At 42.4% G+C, this 15,984-nt stretch overlaps 1 protein-coding gene across 1 annotated transcript; it reads right to left on the reverse strand.

Moving 5' to 3' along the window:
* Window positions 1-14,277: 14,277 nt before the first annotated feature.
* LOC105694158 lies at window positions 14,278-15,432 on the reverse strand. Its single transcript, XM_012414969.2, has 2 exons — window positions 15,128-15,432; window positions 14,278-14,667 (listed from the first exon to the last, which is right to left on the reverse strand). The coding sequence occupies exons 1-2, from the start codon at window positions 15,320-15,322 to the stop codon at window positions 14,278-14,280; spliced, it is 585 nt and encodes a 194-aa protein (XP_012270392.1). The 5' UTR covers window positions 15,323-15,432.
* Between the last annotated feature and the right edge of the window lie 552 nt (window positions 15,433-15,984).

Here is a 15,984-nt window from a genome sequence, read left to right on the forward strand (position 1 = left end):
GGCGAGAAAAAGGCCTCCAGCGAAATTCCAAGCGTATCTCCGCGTAAGAGATCTCCGTTGGGCCGACATTATCCGTCTCATAATTTCGCCAGGGGCTTACACAAGCTTAGTCTCGACCCAGCCTCGTAGATCTAAGGGTGGAATGTTTCCGAGCTAGCTACCCCTTCATAAACTTAACATAAGGGCTAAGTCTTCGTCAGCTTCGTTTCCATATTTTGCCTCTCTCGGCCGCGGTGCTAGCCTCCTAGATTTCCAATTCCTCTTCAACTGAAAACTGCTTTACTCGGGGGTCATAACATCTTAAAAATGTCTTGCACCTTTCTTACTGAATTTTTTTTAAACTTTACCGATATACAATCTTGACGATCAATCAATGGACAATGAAATATGACTCTCCTGTGTCCAGAAAAAGGGCAACCGACGGTGCTCGAAAAGGGAAAACGTGCTTAGGTATTTCATTCTCGTAAAGTTCATTCGCCATCGTTAAATCCTTGCGTGACTTTGCTACACTTTTCGTGCTATTAGGTGGAAACGGCAGAGCTACTTTGCGAAATTAGTAGGTACCTAACGCGTGGATTTGACTCATCAAATTATCCACAAACTTTATCGATTAGACCGAGGCATAGGACACATTGATGTCTATAGTGTTAAGATATTGTTTGCGTGGATATAACTAATCTTCAATTTTAACGACACTAGGGGTGAATATCCGGGCGCAGTCATCCGATCGTCTGGAGGCTTCAGCGAATGTCAAATAATCTTCAAGCGAGCTCATATCAGGAAGATGTCTGCTGTCGAATCGCTCCTCATTTTCATTGTCACTAAAGAGGACAGCTGTCCAGATGACGGAGAAGAATGTGAACCGAGGCAAAATCGAACAAAAGGCTTAGCATATATAGACATCCAATTCAACAGACATCTAGATGGTTGGAATGATAATTACGAAAGCGGAACAAATGCTGTCAACAAGTGGATTAGAAATGAGTAATATACGAAGAAGATTATTTCAAAGATGTACACAATGGGGAAAGTAATTTTAAAAATGTGGAAGTTTCGATTACCATTTATCAATAAATGAGCTGACAACTTCAATTATTGCCTTGTGTAAATGAATCTCGGAGAATATCATTTCTTTTTCTGAAGACAGAAAATTGTGCACAAATTAAAGAGAAATTAAATCCATATCAAGAAAACAGTGCGTTATCACATTTTTAAATCAGACATATAAGTAGGAGGAGATGCGCGTACAAGGGCTCGCATTCATGTATTACGTTCCCTTCGCAAATTGTGGGTGTGGTGGGTGGAGTGCCCCTGAAATATAAAAATCCTCTCTGGTATATTTGATCGCGGAGTTGTAACAATTCTGCCTCACTGAAAATTTCGGTATCTCTCTCGCTTGCCATGAAATTTCCACGAATTTTTTGCTTTGCCTACATGCCGGACAAATTTGGAAATTGTTTCCATCCTCTCAACAGGACTCTTGTAAATAAAAACGTTCGAATAAGGAAACTGAACATTCCGACGATGTAGAATTCAGTGAAATCACGAAGGACTAATATTAGTCACATTGAGGAGAACAAAAGTGAGGGTGTGAACCAGGACTGTACGAGTTGTCGATAACTCCGAATTCCCGGATTTCAGATTAGATCTAGTTCGAGTTGGGCGAGCCTCGAGGAATTCTATAATTATAGGAAACTCGTCCATTATCGAGGCCCGACTAGCTCTGGTAATATAAGTTAATAAAAAGAAAATCCGATAATTGATTGAGGAACCTAGCTAGCGAAATAAGCCACAATTGAAAACGCGTTTGGACGAATAGTACAGACAGATTTAAGTGGTTCTTTGATCATTACACTCTCTTATATTACATATTGTAGGCATTGCATTTAAATTGTGTGCACCAATAATACATTAGAAACGCACTGGGACAAAATAAAAGGAAATGGCGGATGTATTTTTATTGCATTTGATAATGCTTTTAATGCATTCACTCCCGAGTTTACCGCTCCACACAGTAAAACTGTAAATAAGCAAAATCCAATAATTTTCCATTTGCAGTCATAATACGATATTTTTATACAAACGGCATGGTAGAGATTAAACATTGCTATTAATACTTGAACCGCACGAGGTGAATTTAACCCGCAGTTAATTCGAGCGGAACTCGCAGCCGAAGACCGAAAGAGTACAACTGTTAAGGCGGCGAGCTGAACACACATTCGACGAGATACCATACTACCACCATTACCGAAACAACGGCGTTTGTACGAAGGCAACGAAAAACCGAGAGAAAACCTAGGACCGGCTTGAAATATGACTTCCGTCGTCGAACGGGCCACCCACGCAAGGATCCGCTCTAGCGTTAGCGTCTCGTTAGCGTGAAAAACACGCTTTTCCACTTGGAACAGAAGTTTCCCTGCTTACCGCCGGAGTCGCTCCCCACAGCCGATCCATCCCCGGCATTTTCTACTGCTCTAAGATTTTCCACCATTTTCTCGATGGCGAGCCACATCCTGTGAACCTGAATTTTTCGTTCATACTAAAAGCAAAAAGATACAAGTGTCGCCGGACATATAACGTCAACAAAATAACTCGAATGGACATCTCCACGATTTCTTAAGAATTGATTAAATAATCTTGTAATAACTTGAATTTTTTCAAAATGGAATATTTTATAAAAATTAGTTCGCAAGGGTGGTAAGTAAACGTTAACTATAGAGACTAAACAACCCCATTACAGAGAACGGGTATTTTCTTCAGACAATAGAAATTGACGAACAAAAATTTTACTTACAATGTCTGTAGAATGCCATTTAAAAAGCGAAGTGCCAATTATTCGAATAAACTTCTTTATTTACGCTGGTACATCGGATTAGTTTATCAGTCTATTTGTGAATGTCCGATAATATCGAAGATCGGTTGAAATCCGATATAATTCATTGGCGCATTCCAGAACGCGCCTAATCAATTTGCTATTATCGCAGCATTCCGGCTTTAATCGTATTATCCAAATTACCCGAATGATTATTATTAGTCAATTGAAAACAACCGAGAATCTCTACCTCGCGATACTCGCTAATGTAAGCTAACGTATAATACTGTTTCCTAATTTAAGCAAATGCGCCGACAGAGTTGCGCAATCCAAGAAAGTTTTCCAAAACGGTCCTTCCGTACTTCTTCCGTACTCAGCATCTAAACCCTTAACGCATTCTCATGGAAATTCAATCTTAAGGGGGAATCGAGTGAAAAATTTAACTTCCTGGCAGCGCGGTCGTTGTAATAACCCTGTTCCGTAATGGGCGAATAAAAGAAGCCGCTCGGAACTTCTACAAAGACCAAAACGGCGCCTCGAGGATTTCGCTGCAGCAAGCTTTTAAGGAGGATTCTCAGGAAATTCGATGTCCGGGGTGCTCGAGAGACAAATTCGAGTTTCCAAAGACGCTATCATTAACAAGAATAATGAATAACTCGAGATTAACTTGAACGGAGTTTCATCCATGTATCACCGGAGAGAGCGCGCAATAATTCTAGATATATAGTTAGAGTTGTACACCTCAAACAAATCGCTGTGGGCATGGATTTAATTAACGAATGGAAATACGCGGAAATAATCGAACGGTGATTTTTATTCGGTCATTTCCTCGTAAAAGATATTACTGTTCTGTACTCCTCAATTTATCCAGGGTACATCGTAATTAACAGCGAAAAGCCACGTCCTCTCCGAAATGCTTGAAAATAAATTAATGATCAGTGCGTGCGTGCATTGTGTCTTCATGAAAGGTCAGTTATGTTGAACGTCCAAATGGAAAATGAAACCATCAACGACATATCAGTCAATTAATTAACAATGTATCACAGTGTGGCCTGGGTACATTTAATTCATGCAAAATTCTAAAATCATATATATTAATTTCAACATTAGCTATACACCATACTGAAATTTCTTCGGAGGAAATATTAAACGTACAGGAGAAAAGGAATGTTTTGCGCGGTATATCTCTTCTCACAACCATCGATACAAAAACGACTAAAACGCGGCACACAAGGTTGGCCATATCGATTGACTTCTCGTAATCTCCGTTCCTTAATTTTCGAGTTTCGAAAATCTGCTCCTTCGTCAGGTCCGTATCTAATAAGCCCGGTAAGCTCTTTCGCAAAATGGCGGCCGCGCAAACTCGGCGCACTCGACGCCTAAGTACTTAGCGCGTTCTCGCGGAAATTCAATCTTACGGAAAGCCAGGAAAAAAATTCCCGCTTCCCATGACGCGATCGCGGTTATTACCCTCTGGCCCGTAATCGGTGTAGGTAAGAAGGGTTCCCGAGGGCCACGTAAAGGGACGCCAAAGTGGCCGACCGATGCGCCGCGTTCGAGAGGCCTCCGGCAAACGCGAACCAAAGAGGAAGAAGTGAGGCAATCGAATTTGCATCGTAATGGCGATTCCTGCTTTTTCACGATGTTGCCCTTAACGTCGTGCTCTCGGTTGTAACGCCATTACCCTCGGTCGGTAAGGAAGATCCAAAGGGTCGACCGCCGGACCTCTGCCAACGCGCATGCCTCGCCATTGCGACCCGGGACACTTAACCGCACCTACGCTGCTGCATCCTGATTTATGATGTGATCGCGATGAGGTCACTTAAACCCGGAAATGCCCACCCTCGATGTTCGTCCAACGATGCTTCGTCTGCTACGCCACGAATCGAGAATCTCCTTCGAACGCAAATTATATTGTGTATTTTTTGTCCCGTATTAAAATATAACACAGTTTTTAGGCATTGAAGTGTATACACACTGTACGTCCGTTCGGTTTCTTTTTCTTTCGGTGTACCATTTCCTTCTTCTCTGATAAAGTTTATCTTAACACATTCGCGACCGCCGACGTGAATTCGCGTCTTTTCAAATTCTATTCCTGGTTGCCGCTTACGTAAATTCATGTCATTTTAAATTCTGTTCCTGATTGCCGCTGACGTGAATCACGTCCATAACGATACATGATATAAGTTTGCTGCAACCAGTTTCAGAATTTCATTATTTTTGCCGGTACTCACAATCAGTATTTGAAACGGAAAAAATTTGCCGGTCGCGAATGTGTTAAAAGATGGATAATTTCATTTGATGTTCATTCAAATCCTGGCAATCTCATCCAAATAAGAAAAATGACAACTTTTAACGGAGACTCTCATTATCGAGTACTTGGAGTTTGGACGTATTATTTCTGCACGACAAGAAGAAGAAAGTTTTGTTATAGACATCAAAAGAATCTGCAATGTCATAAGATGGAATCATAAATGAAGAATTACTGGCACTTGACAGATAAAATACATGCCAACGTTTGTATGATAAAATGAACATTGGAAAGCGCATCTACTTACCGTCACGAAGAAAATAAAACGAAAATCCGAAATGTTCGTCGACATTTAGATAAAAATTTACTTCATTTATAAATATGAAGAACTATGAACGCTGTAGTGGAATTGCAAAGCGATTAACTAAATAATTGGCGAAAACTTGCTGCAGTTTCCGGGGCGTCTTCCTTGTTCGAACCGCCGGGGGCTTAAAGTACGACGAGACAATTAAACCAACTTAAATTTCTACCTCCGGGGAAGGACTTCTCGAGATAGTAAATTCAATAGCCGTGAAAAAGGAGAAGATCCGATGAACGAAATCCGGATTGTGGATTCGGCGGCGATCATTCGTTCAATAAAATGGCGCCCAATTTGAAACCCCCAGCTGTGACGAAGATTCAATGCAACGAGGATTTTCGATGGTTGGGGGAAAGGAAAGTTTCCCTTGGCAATTTCGCAGTAGAAAGTAATATGCGAACACGATCCAAAGGGAAGGAAAATGGTGAAAAGAATCAGAAAATGATAGAAAACCTCCGAGGAGAAGAAACTTTCAGAAAGAAATACAGGAATAAGGAAAGAGTTAGTGAAGAATGTATCTACTCTACAAATCAATGTAGGGAATCATTTGTACGCCCATGAACAATCACACCCTCGCAACGCTCGACGATTTAAGGGGTTATACGCAGATGTCATAGGCGAAATTCAAGAATTTCTTTTCATAACTAAAATGCATTTTTTAATCGAAAACAGTGCGTGATTTCATAGTGCATTTATTGAACTCAATATATATTTTTTTTTGTCAAGATATGTTAAAAAATTGGCGAGGTACAGGAATTCGCCGAGAAAGCTTACTTTTGCTGGGACCACGATATCTCGAAAAATATATCACCGATCGGCTTCAAATTTTTAGGGCTCATTCTACATATGAAGGACTGCTGAATAAACGAAGGATTTTTCGAAATTCCGATTTTTACCAAAATGGCACGGGTTTTACTAAAATATCCCTCTCTTCGTCTTATAACATTTTCGTTTTTCCTTACTAAAACAGCAAGTTTTCATAGAGAAAGAAGAATCCTTCTTTCATTCATTATTAAATATAATAAGAATATATAAGATAATATAATAAGAATAATTGCTGTACCTCGCCAATTTTTAAATATATCTTGAGAAAAAAAATCATATATTAAGTTCAATAACTGTACTATGAGATCACACTCTGTTTTCGATTAAAAAATGCATTTTAGTTATGAAAAGAAATTCTTGAATTTCGCCTTTGATAACTGCATGTAACACCTTGAAACCTCTAATCTACAATATATATATCAATTAACCATGAAATGTCAACTATAAAATCATTGAACAAATGATTTGATTGAACCAAATTCTGACGAAAATAAACCAGCTCTCTACGCGGTAATCCTCATCCTTCGGATAAACGCACTCAACCCTTCATTTTCCAGAAAATCCTAATCCTGAAGAAGACGGTCTCCACACTGAATGCAATTTAATCCTGGATTTCAGGATGGTGCCCCAAAAGAGCTTCCACCTTCTGGATGAGTACTCATCCAAGGACCTTTTGTCCCTCTTTTACCCTTTGCCGTCAAAGCGACGTTTAGAATTCCAGCCCGGTCGTGGTTACCGGGATTTTTCCCGAAGACGAATTTTTACGGAGTGCGTGAACTTATTCTTTGCCCCTCAGACTTGCGAGGAAAAAACCGCCGGATAGAAAATACTTTATCGAAAATTCTCAGCTACGCAGAAATACCAAGGAATGTCGTCTCTCGTCTGACGCCGTGGAATTTGAAGATCGCCACCTTGTACACGCGAAACCCTGCACTATGCCGTCGGCTGGCTAGAGAATGTGACAAGGAGAACGAGAACGGGAAAGTCCCGAGTAGAGAATTCGAAATTCGCGGGGCTTCCCAGACCAGAGAAAACGATTTTTGTCGTGGGCCCGCCGGCTGAAGTATGCGAAAATTTATCCCGAGGACGGAAACCGCTCTCTCTGCGAATTTCCGCGGCCTCTTTCTCCCCGGCTTAACGCCAACCCCTTTGACACGAGCGCGAGTTATGAAAATCTTACGGAACTTGGTTATATTCTTTTTACGGGCTTTAATGGAAAACGCGAGTACGACTATTATCCCACGCACGTGACGAGGATTTTAATTTCCACTTTCCCTCGCGTTCTGCTGCCGGCTTACGAATTTTTGCCCCCCGCTTCCTGTATCCATTCGTTTCCGATTAAAGCCCCGCGTGATAAATGAATTCACGAAGATAAACACAAAAGCAGGAAATCTGGCCAGAAGAAGATATAAAAAATCCAAGCATAGTAGGTGATGGAAAATCCCCCGAAGAAATTATTTTAATTAATCTAATCTTCATTCTAAAAGTGACCACTTCCAGGATTTCTCTAATTTCTGTTCTGACGAAACGTTCATTTCTGACCCTGGAAATATTCCAAAGCTTCCGAAATATCTCACAGGTACTTCTGAGTAAATCCGACTTGCAGAAAAATAACGCAGGGTCGTTAACGATTAACAGGTGCCAAATGGCAGGCGACAATGTTTTTCCAGGGCATGAGTCGAGGGTCCCTCGGGAGCTCTCGATATCGCGAACCCTCGAGCCCTTTCGAGGCTGGAAAACTAGAGACGTCGAAACAGGGTAAAATTGTCGTTGGCATGCGTTCATTAATGTCTAATTATTTTTATTCAACCCACCGAGAAAGCTACTCGAGAAAACTACGGCGTCGGGACGTCATCGAGATGACGATCGTCGGTGACGCGAAGGAGGCAGCGTCAAGGCGCCGGCGTCGATTGAACCCAGAAGGTACATGCCCTACCTAGTTCCATAGATAGCCAGGTTCATACCTACACACCTGTACCTAGATCCGCAAGCTTCGATACGCGGAGACCGTGTGGAGAACGCGTGTACCGGTTGTCTCATAAATTATCCAATCGCGGATCAAAGGCTCTTCCGATAATCGAGCCCTTCCCACGCAGATTCGAGGGGATGCTCGTTCTCCCTGATTTACACCCTGGTCCCTTGACGTGCCCCGTCCGATTATCGACGTCCTTGCGAAAATCGCCGTCGCGACGCCCCGTTAAATGCTAATCCCGGACAATGCATCCGGACTTGAACCGTGCGGACCGCCGGAGTAGAATTAGTCCGGACTGCTCGGCCAATTCGCTCGACAAGTGAAGGGTTTTAGTCGAAATGTGTTATTGCTCAGTTTCCTGCTCTCAAAGTTGTTTCTAAATTGTCAAGTACTTGGACAGTTACATTTACAGGCGGTCCGACGAAGCAATCGGCGAGTATTTTTCTGACCGGGGAAAAAGAAGAGAGAAACGAAAAATTCGATACCATCGGCGAAATGGCGAAATCAAACGACGTGGACAATTGTTAGACGTTTTTGCCGTTTTACCGATCGTGTTTGCATAACAGTGCTAGAAAATTGCGGTACCTCTCGGCCAGGGATATTTCTTCACTTCGGTGTACGGTGACTGTACATACAATGTCATTTGAAGAGTTCATTGTTTCTGTTTATTTCAAATTCGTGATGTTTGAACCGATTGGGGAAATAAATGTTGGAGGGTAAGACGCTTTTAAAAATATCATTAACGTATTTTAACTGGATATTCTGCGATTGACATTGATGATATGAAAGTTAAGAGGAAAAACGCGAGAAAAATTTAAACGATTCGTTCTTTGATAAACTCCTGTGTGTAGATAAATATACGGATGGAGGCATTTCAGGTAATCGCTTCACTCTGAAATTTCACGGCATTGAATAGATGTCAATATTATCTATCAGAGAATTGGAAACATATCATCCAGAATCCGACTGTTCCGTGGCTGATAGAAATCGTTGGAACTATTATATTATAACGATTGTGTCAAGTGCACGTCAATGACGTTAAACCGCATAAGCCAACAATTATTGAACCGTGTTATTTTATTAGCATTATATTCCTCAAAGGAAGGACGTAACCGGAACGTACCATTGTTCCTAAAGAGGTGAACGTTTGGTTTTAATTGCCAATATTATATTTTAAAGATCTTACAATTTTAAAACTTCGCATTGTCAACATTTACAGCAATACACAGAGCAGACACGAGAAACGAGAAATAATTATTCGGAACGGAAAAGTAAATAAACAACCGCTAACCAGTCAGGACGAATTTCAGCCCTGACGCAGAGCTCGTTAACACTCTTTCTAGTTTAAAGCCCGCAAAAATTCAGTGAAGTAATTTGCAAAATAACGAGGGGAAAACATTTAATAAAATAAAAAGGATTTAAACGCGGAAAGAATGGGAGAAACTCGCAGAACCATTCCGGGGGTGCGCTTTCCGAGAGTTAACGATTCGACCAACTCCTCCGGAAAGTTTCTCCTGACCCGAAAGGCTTAACAAAATTTAAGAAGCGACGTACCGGAAGTGGCTCGGGTCCTTTTCGAAGGCCCATCCTGGAAGCGGTGGCGCAATCGTGTGCAAAAACGCGAGCACGCGTGGTGGCTGGTAGCAAGGGGTCGAAAGAAAAACGGATAGATGGGAGAATAGGGGGGAAAAATGGATACAAAGCGGAGGAAGGGCGGATACGATGACAGCGGTAACCAGTGCTCGGAGAGAAACGTTAACGGCGTCGCTCGTAGATAAGGGTGAAAAGAACGATTCTTCAGTTTGCCCCCCTTCTTCCCCCGTCCGCGGCGCTAAAGGGGAAATGTGGAAATGCCCGAGGTCCTTAACTTCATTATGCCGGTCGCTTTAATTTCGCCGGCACCCTCGAAGGGGAAAAAGCTTCCTGATGGTGCCGGGCGTGTCGCGCGACCGGTCGAAAAAGAGCTTGCGCGAGCCAACGCTATCGACGCGACGAGCCAACAATCTCGTTACGTGGACGCAAACTTGCGTTGAGGGACAAAAAAAAACCCATCGGATGGACCTGCGTGACGTTGAAGTTGAATCTGGCCCCGACTGACCCGTTTCCGCCCGACCGCAGAGGTGCCAATGAAATAAGACTCTAAATAGAACACAACTTCGTTAACGGTATCGGGCTAAAAAAGTTTGCAACAATGTAGCGGAGCTTGCGCGACCCGACACCCCCGATGTGCCAACGAATTCGTTATACATGCATGAGCTAGTGACCGGGAAAAAAGTCCCTCTCAGCTGCCCCGATGCTACGCGGAAGTTGCCACTGAAACTGCCTAATGCAGATTTGGATTACTGTGGAGTTGAAGCGGTAAACGAATGTTGCGGGTAAATGATTAAGACCACGTAAAATTCAGGAGAATAAAGATGAAATTTTATCGAAATTGCCCTACATTTTCTATAGAATATCGATTTAAATACGCTTGGAAATATGAGAAACAATGGTATCCCAATTAGGAAGAATTAAAGCCCAACGATTTTATGTAATTTGGACTAGCGAGCAGTTTTACCTCGGTTAGATAGCAGTAATCCTCCCGAAACGTAGGAGTCGTGACACGTGCCCATCTAAAAGTATCACTCCAGCGTTTCACCCACATCTACGGTACCGGGCTCTCCGCGAAGTAACAAAAAGTTCTCTCCCCGAAAAAATTCGACAATTCCCCCCAAGCCGCTTTTACCACGGGCAGGAAATTCATTCTAAATTGCTCGCCGTGGAGGATTCGACGATGTAAACCGGGCACTACCCCGGATTCCCCGATTCACCTAAATTGCGCGCCACCAAGGATTCGGCGATTCCATCCCTATCGCGCCCCACCAAAGATTTGACGATTCCGCTGTCTCTCCCTACCATGGACTCGGCCATTCCGCCGAAACTGCGCGGCGCCAAGGATTTAACAATTCCATCCGAATTGAGTAGTTAAAGCGAGACTTTATGCCGAAGGAAACAACGAGCGCTTTCTATCAATCGAGCGTACAAGTGGTCCATAAACGCGCGAGTTCGTATTCGCCGAGATGAACGTTCCGCGGGGAACGTTACGGAGGTCGGCGCAACCCCCTCATCTCGGGGTCACGTTCGACTGGCATTGTCTCGCGAAGGGGTGCAGAGGGGTGCAGGGCTGTCAGGAGTGCAGGGGGTGCAAGAGGCCGTAACGAGCGAGGCCGGTGCCCGGATACGAAGACACCCATGGAGTGGCTGCCTGCTTGTATATTCCGTTTACACCCTCGTATGCACCTAAACCGCGTCGCCACTAACCCCGGAAGTGCCTTCTCGCAGGGCGCGCCGTTTCACGGCGTCCGTTCTCGAGACCCGCTCCAGGGGTGCTCCTGGATATCCGTTCTCCCGAGATCGGTCCCCCGAGGTTCGGGGTGCGCACCCCCGATGCTTCAACCGGGGACGATCGATTACGCGCGTAATGGCCGGCCGCGGTGCGTTCCAATTTCCAGCCACGCTTCCCGGGGAAGGAGGGACCGAGAAGGAGAGGGCCGTAATTTCTCTGCGGTCGGACCTTATTAGCTCGCTAGATGGAGACAATGGCGTCGATACGTCAAGTGGCCCGGTGGGGGTGACGGATGCGGAAGGACGCGCCACCCCCGCGCGCTACGGGACGATCCGTTCCCGCGATATGCCCCTGTATAAATGGCACCTCGTATGGCCTGCCAGTGGTGTTCCTCCGGGTCGTAACTAGCCGGTTTGTGGGCAAATTTTCCAGAACGCGGAGTTCCAGATGTAGAGATGCTTGAATTTTGAGAATCACAGCTATAGGCTCTGGTCGCAATATGGCACATGGCTCCTAAAGAGGTAAAGGCATTGAGGTAGAGGTATACATCGAGGCTCAGGATTTCAAACACTCGAGATATTAACATTCAATTGAAAGAATGCATGAATTTAGACATTATATTGAAACCTAAGCAAAAAGACAACATATTGTTAGTGGTAACAAGGATGATATCGGTTTTTCTTGGATTCAGCGAGTTTGAATGTGATTCGTCATGCTTTTCGTCGCGTATTTGTGAGAGCAAAATCATTCAATCATTAGTGAAAAACTTGAAGTTGAAGAATGATGAAGAAACTCGAAGAATGATGAAGAAACTCGAAGATTTATTTTGAAGTTTTTTCGGTTAAATCACCACGTTGGTAATAGGAATTAATGAACTTCTAAAATGATTTATTAGAAAGGCTTAAACAATGAAAGAGCCTCCGAAATCGTGGAAAAAAAGAAACCGTTGAATGTGGTCAGTTCCCTTAATCGAGGGTATCCTTAACACCCTTAAGGTGTTAGACCCTTAATTCAGTCTGTGGATAAATTATGAACCATTTCTTTCACATAAATCCGGAAAACTTATACCGCTCTCCTCTCCGCAACAAACTTAATGTTATTCGATATAATTTTCGTTATCTAACTATTTTAATCCCAAAACAGAGTTACAAGGCTTGACCCAAAGACATACTCGAGCCCATATTTATTTCTTAGCTAGGAACAATGCATTTGGTTAAGCCCCACTCTTTTACCAAGCCCAGGGACAAATTGATCCCCGTAATGTAGGGCCCTTTCAAGATAACGAGCCACGATTACTGGACTAATTCCATCCTACGACGAGCGGAGCGGCTGAGGCTAACAAACGTTAACGCAGATGCTGCCCTGATGGCTCGTGGTATAGAGGATAATTAGTAAAATGCGTATAATGACGCATTATAAAGGCCGATTCGGGGATTTCGTGGTCGTCAAGGGGATGAAATTGGAATCCATGGTCATGAAGTGGGAGCCAGCTATACGACCAACATTTCCACCCACTCTCACTCCACATCCCAGGTACTTCGGTACATGCCGAGATCGTCGATATCGAATGACTCTAAGTGCCAACTAGCCTTTCCAATTACCGTTTAAACGGATTCGAATCGACCTGCATTCACCGTTGCAATATCCATTCCCCGAGGAAGGAGCTGCGAAAATGAGGATTACAGGAATTCAGGATCATGGTCTACGTTCGCACCTCGATTTTTGCGATACTTGCACTTTAACTTGGTATTTCCAATTAAAAGGATAATATCCTTTCTTCTGATTTGTAAGATCGTGTAGAAATGCGAAGGAGAACTCGCCAGTTGTTATAAATTACTGGGATTTACCGGTGGATCAAGAGTGACACCAATGAGGAATAGGGAACACAGTTATTTATGTTTTTTCTTTTTTCCTATAGCGAATTGCAGAAACGCAATCAGTAATCGAGTTTATTTAATAAACTCATTACAATGCGAGAATTGCGGAGCCACGAAATGCAGAAAACTAATTCGAGATAAAGGGAATCCCGTTTGAGAAGAGAAGGAGCGAGTCTCGTTGGGAAAGAAGAGCCGTAATTCAATACCGAGACGTATCTGGGCTTCTGATGGTAAAGGCGAGAGGAATAGAGAGAAAGAGAGAGAGAGATGGGAAATAGCGAATTGGATGTACGACGTGAATTTGAAGACCAGGTAGCAATTCGGAATTTCAATGAACGAAACACCGGAATTCTATTGTTGGCTAGAGTTTATTACACTTATTCGAACTATTTAAGGCATTCCAGAAACCTTCACCTCCTGACAATACACTGAACTTCTTCCAAAGTTCGGGGAATGCCCTAACGAATCTTCAAGTGAAATATACGACTGATCCAACAGTAAATTTTATTCGCAACCTTATATATACAATAACAAATCCTACGAATTTTCGTTACCGAAACAATGACAGCAAGCATCGAAATCACGTCAGAGAAAATCTTACTCTATAATAATAAAATGTTTTCAAAACTTAATAACACATTCAGCTTGCAGACAGATAGAAATTTGGTATTCAGAACGGCACATATATAAAAATGATGAAAAGCACGAAATCAACGAATAAAGAAATTAGACATGACGGAAAGACGAAAGAGGTAACATCTTGGACGTTCTTGGGGAAAGAACAGGGTCGATGGCCTGCAGGACACTCGGCATTGCACCGGAAAAGTCTGTCCTTCGGAAGGAAAGAGACGGGCTGGTCAATCGATGTCACTGGCTGCTGAGATTTCACCCTCGAGGTTTTCCACCTTGTTGGAAATGCTGGGGGTGACCGAAATTGGCAAGGAGTATGTTCTTCTTAACTTTCTGCGGGTCTTCGTCGAAGCTTTGCGGCCATGAATCGAAAACCCTCTGGTCCGTTTGTTCACCTTTTTCGACACTTTTCTGACCGTTTCCTCGGTAGGCATCAGTTTTTGCACAACGGCTATCAACGTTGATTCGCAGGTTGGCAACCCAGAATTTGGCAATTTGGCAAATCTGACAGCTATGCGATTTGCTCGCTCCAATTCGTCACCCGTTGGCAGAAAGTAGTGACCACGATATCTTCGCAAAATGCCGTAATTGACTCCTCTTTTCAATGCGGACTTAACCTATAAACGGGGACACATAATATACATACTTTATTCAAGGTTTAATAATGGATAACCCAGACGCAATTCGGCAGGGTCGCTAATTTCATTTTTAGAGTGAAGCTAACTCCGCTATAACATTCGGAATACGTTCACTTGACACGTATCACTGATAATGCCTTACATATTTATGTACTTCTAAGATTACTTAAAACATTAACATACACTGACGTGGAGTGTCATTTTGAAACAATGCTGTATACATTTAAAAATTAAGAAATTAAGAAATTAAGAAATTTTATTTCATTCTTAAGTAATCATGCATTTATCGTATATCAATTTTCAATGTTATTTAACGACCAAGAAATTTGTTAACCAGTTAGCTGTGTTTGACGCGTATACTCGTCATGAAAACGCACGTTTCAAATAGGTCGACACAGTTAACTGGTTAAGTACGAACTTGTGAGATAATCGAATATACCTGTCGTTCAATTCTGGTTTGAGACATATTAGAAGCGTAACTAATATAATCGATGATCTTTCTAGGAGTGGAGCCTTTCATTTCACGAAGATCATTAATCGCCGATACGATAAGAGCTGCAATCTTTAACGGTCTCGGTTTTCGTACTCTCCTTCTCCTTCTTTTTCTTCTGTTACCAAATTTCTTTTTCGCCATTTTGAATGCGATCTCCGAAATGCTATCTTTATAGTTGACTTACCACTAGTAATTTAAAAATTCCACATTGTACTTTTATTTAAAACATCAACCAGACTCGTCAATTTTACTGCTGTACCCTGAACTGTAGAGTAAAAGGTTTCCATTGTTTTTGTATTATCGAGTTAAAGATCGATTCTCCATGACCTGACGCGTTGAGCTTCAAGTCGACCATTGTAAACACAAAGCAATTTGTCCCGGAATGAATTCCTGTTACCGAGTAAAACGCAAAAAACAAATACGTAGTCACCCAACATTGAAACAAACTTGTCCGAATCATTTTAAACGCGTCTCATGATTTTCACCTCAAAACCCACACTTCAATTCACAATAGAAATGATTTAATTTATATTACAGCTTTATGTGACAATATTTCAATATTCCAGATAATGAATGACCTTATCAGAAAGATAATACGTAAATACTAAATAATTCACAAAATGCAATATTATTTTTAAAAAGTCACTTTTCATTATTTAAGCCATTGCGGTCGTATTTACCCAGGGTCAGGAGAACTTTGATGGCTGAGAGTAGACACACGACCGCAAAGGGTTAAATTAAATATTGTCATTGAACTCGTATGATCTCTAACCAATGTGTGCTGCAAATAAACACGCGGGGTT

The sequence above is a fragment of the Orussus abietinus genome, unplaced genomic scaffold (assembly GCF_000612105.2).
Source record: "Orussus abietinus isolate OABI.00-Male unplaced genomic scaffold, Oabi_2.0 scaffold44, whole genome shotgun sequence".
Classification (NCBI taxonomy): Eukaryota; Metazoa; Arthropoda; class Insecta; order Hymenoptera; family Orussidae; genus Orussus; species Orussus abietinus.

Bases quoted from the DNA above. Each gene is read 5' to 3' on its own strand.
- LOC105694158 (XM_012414969.2), bottom strand. From the start codon at position 15,322: ATGGCGAAAAAGAAATTTGGTAACAGAAGAAAAAGAAGGAGAAGGAGA. The intron at 14,668-15,127 runs GTATATTCGATT...CCCCGTTTATAG, and splicing joins AAACCAGAATTGAACGACAG to GTTAAGTCCGCATTGAAAAG.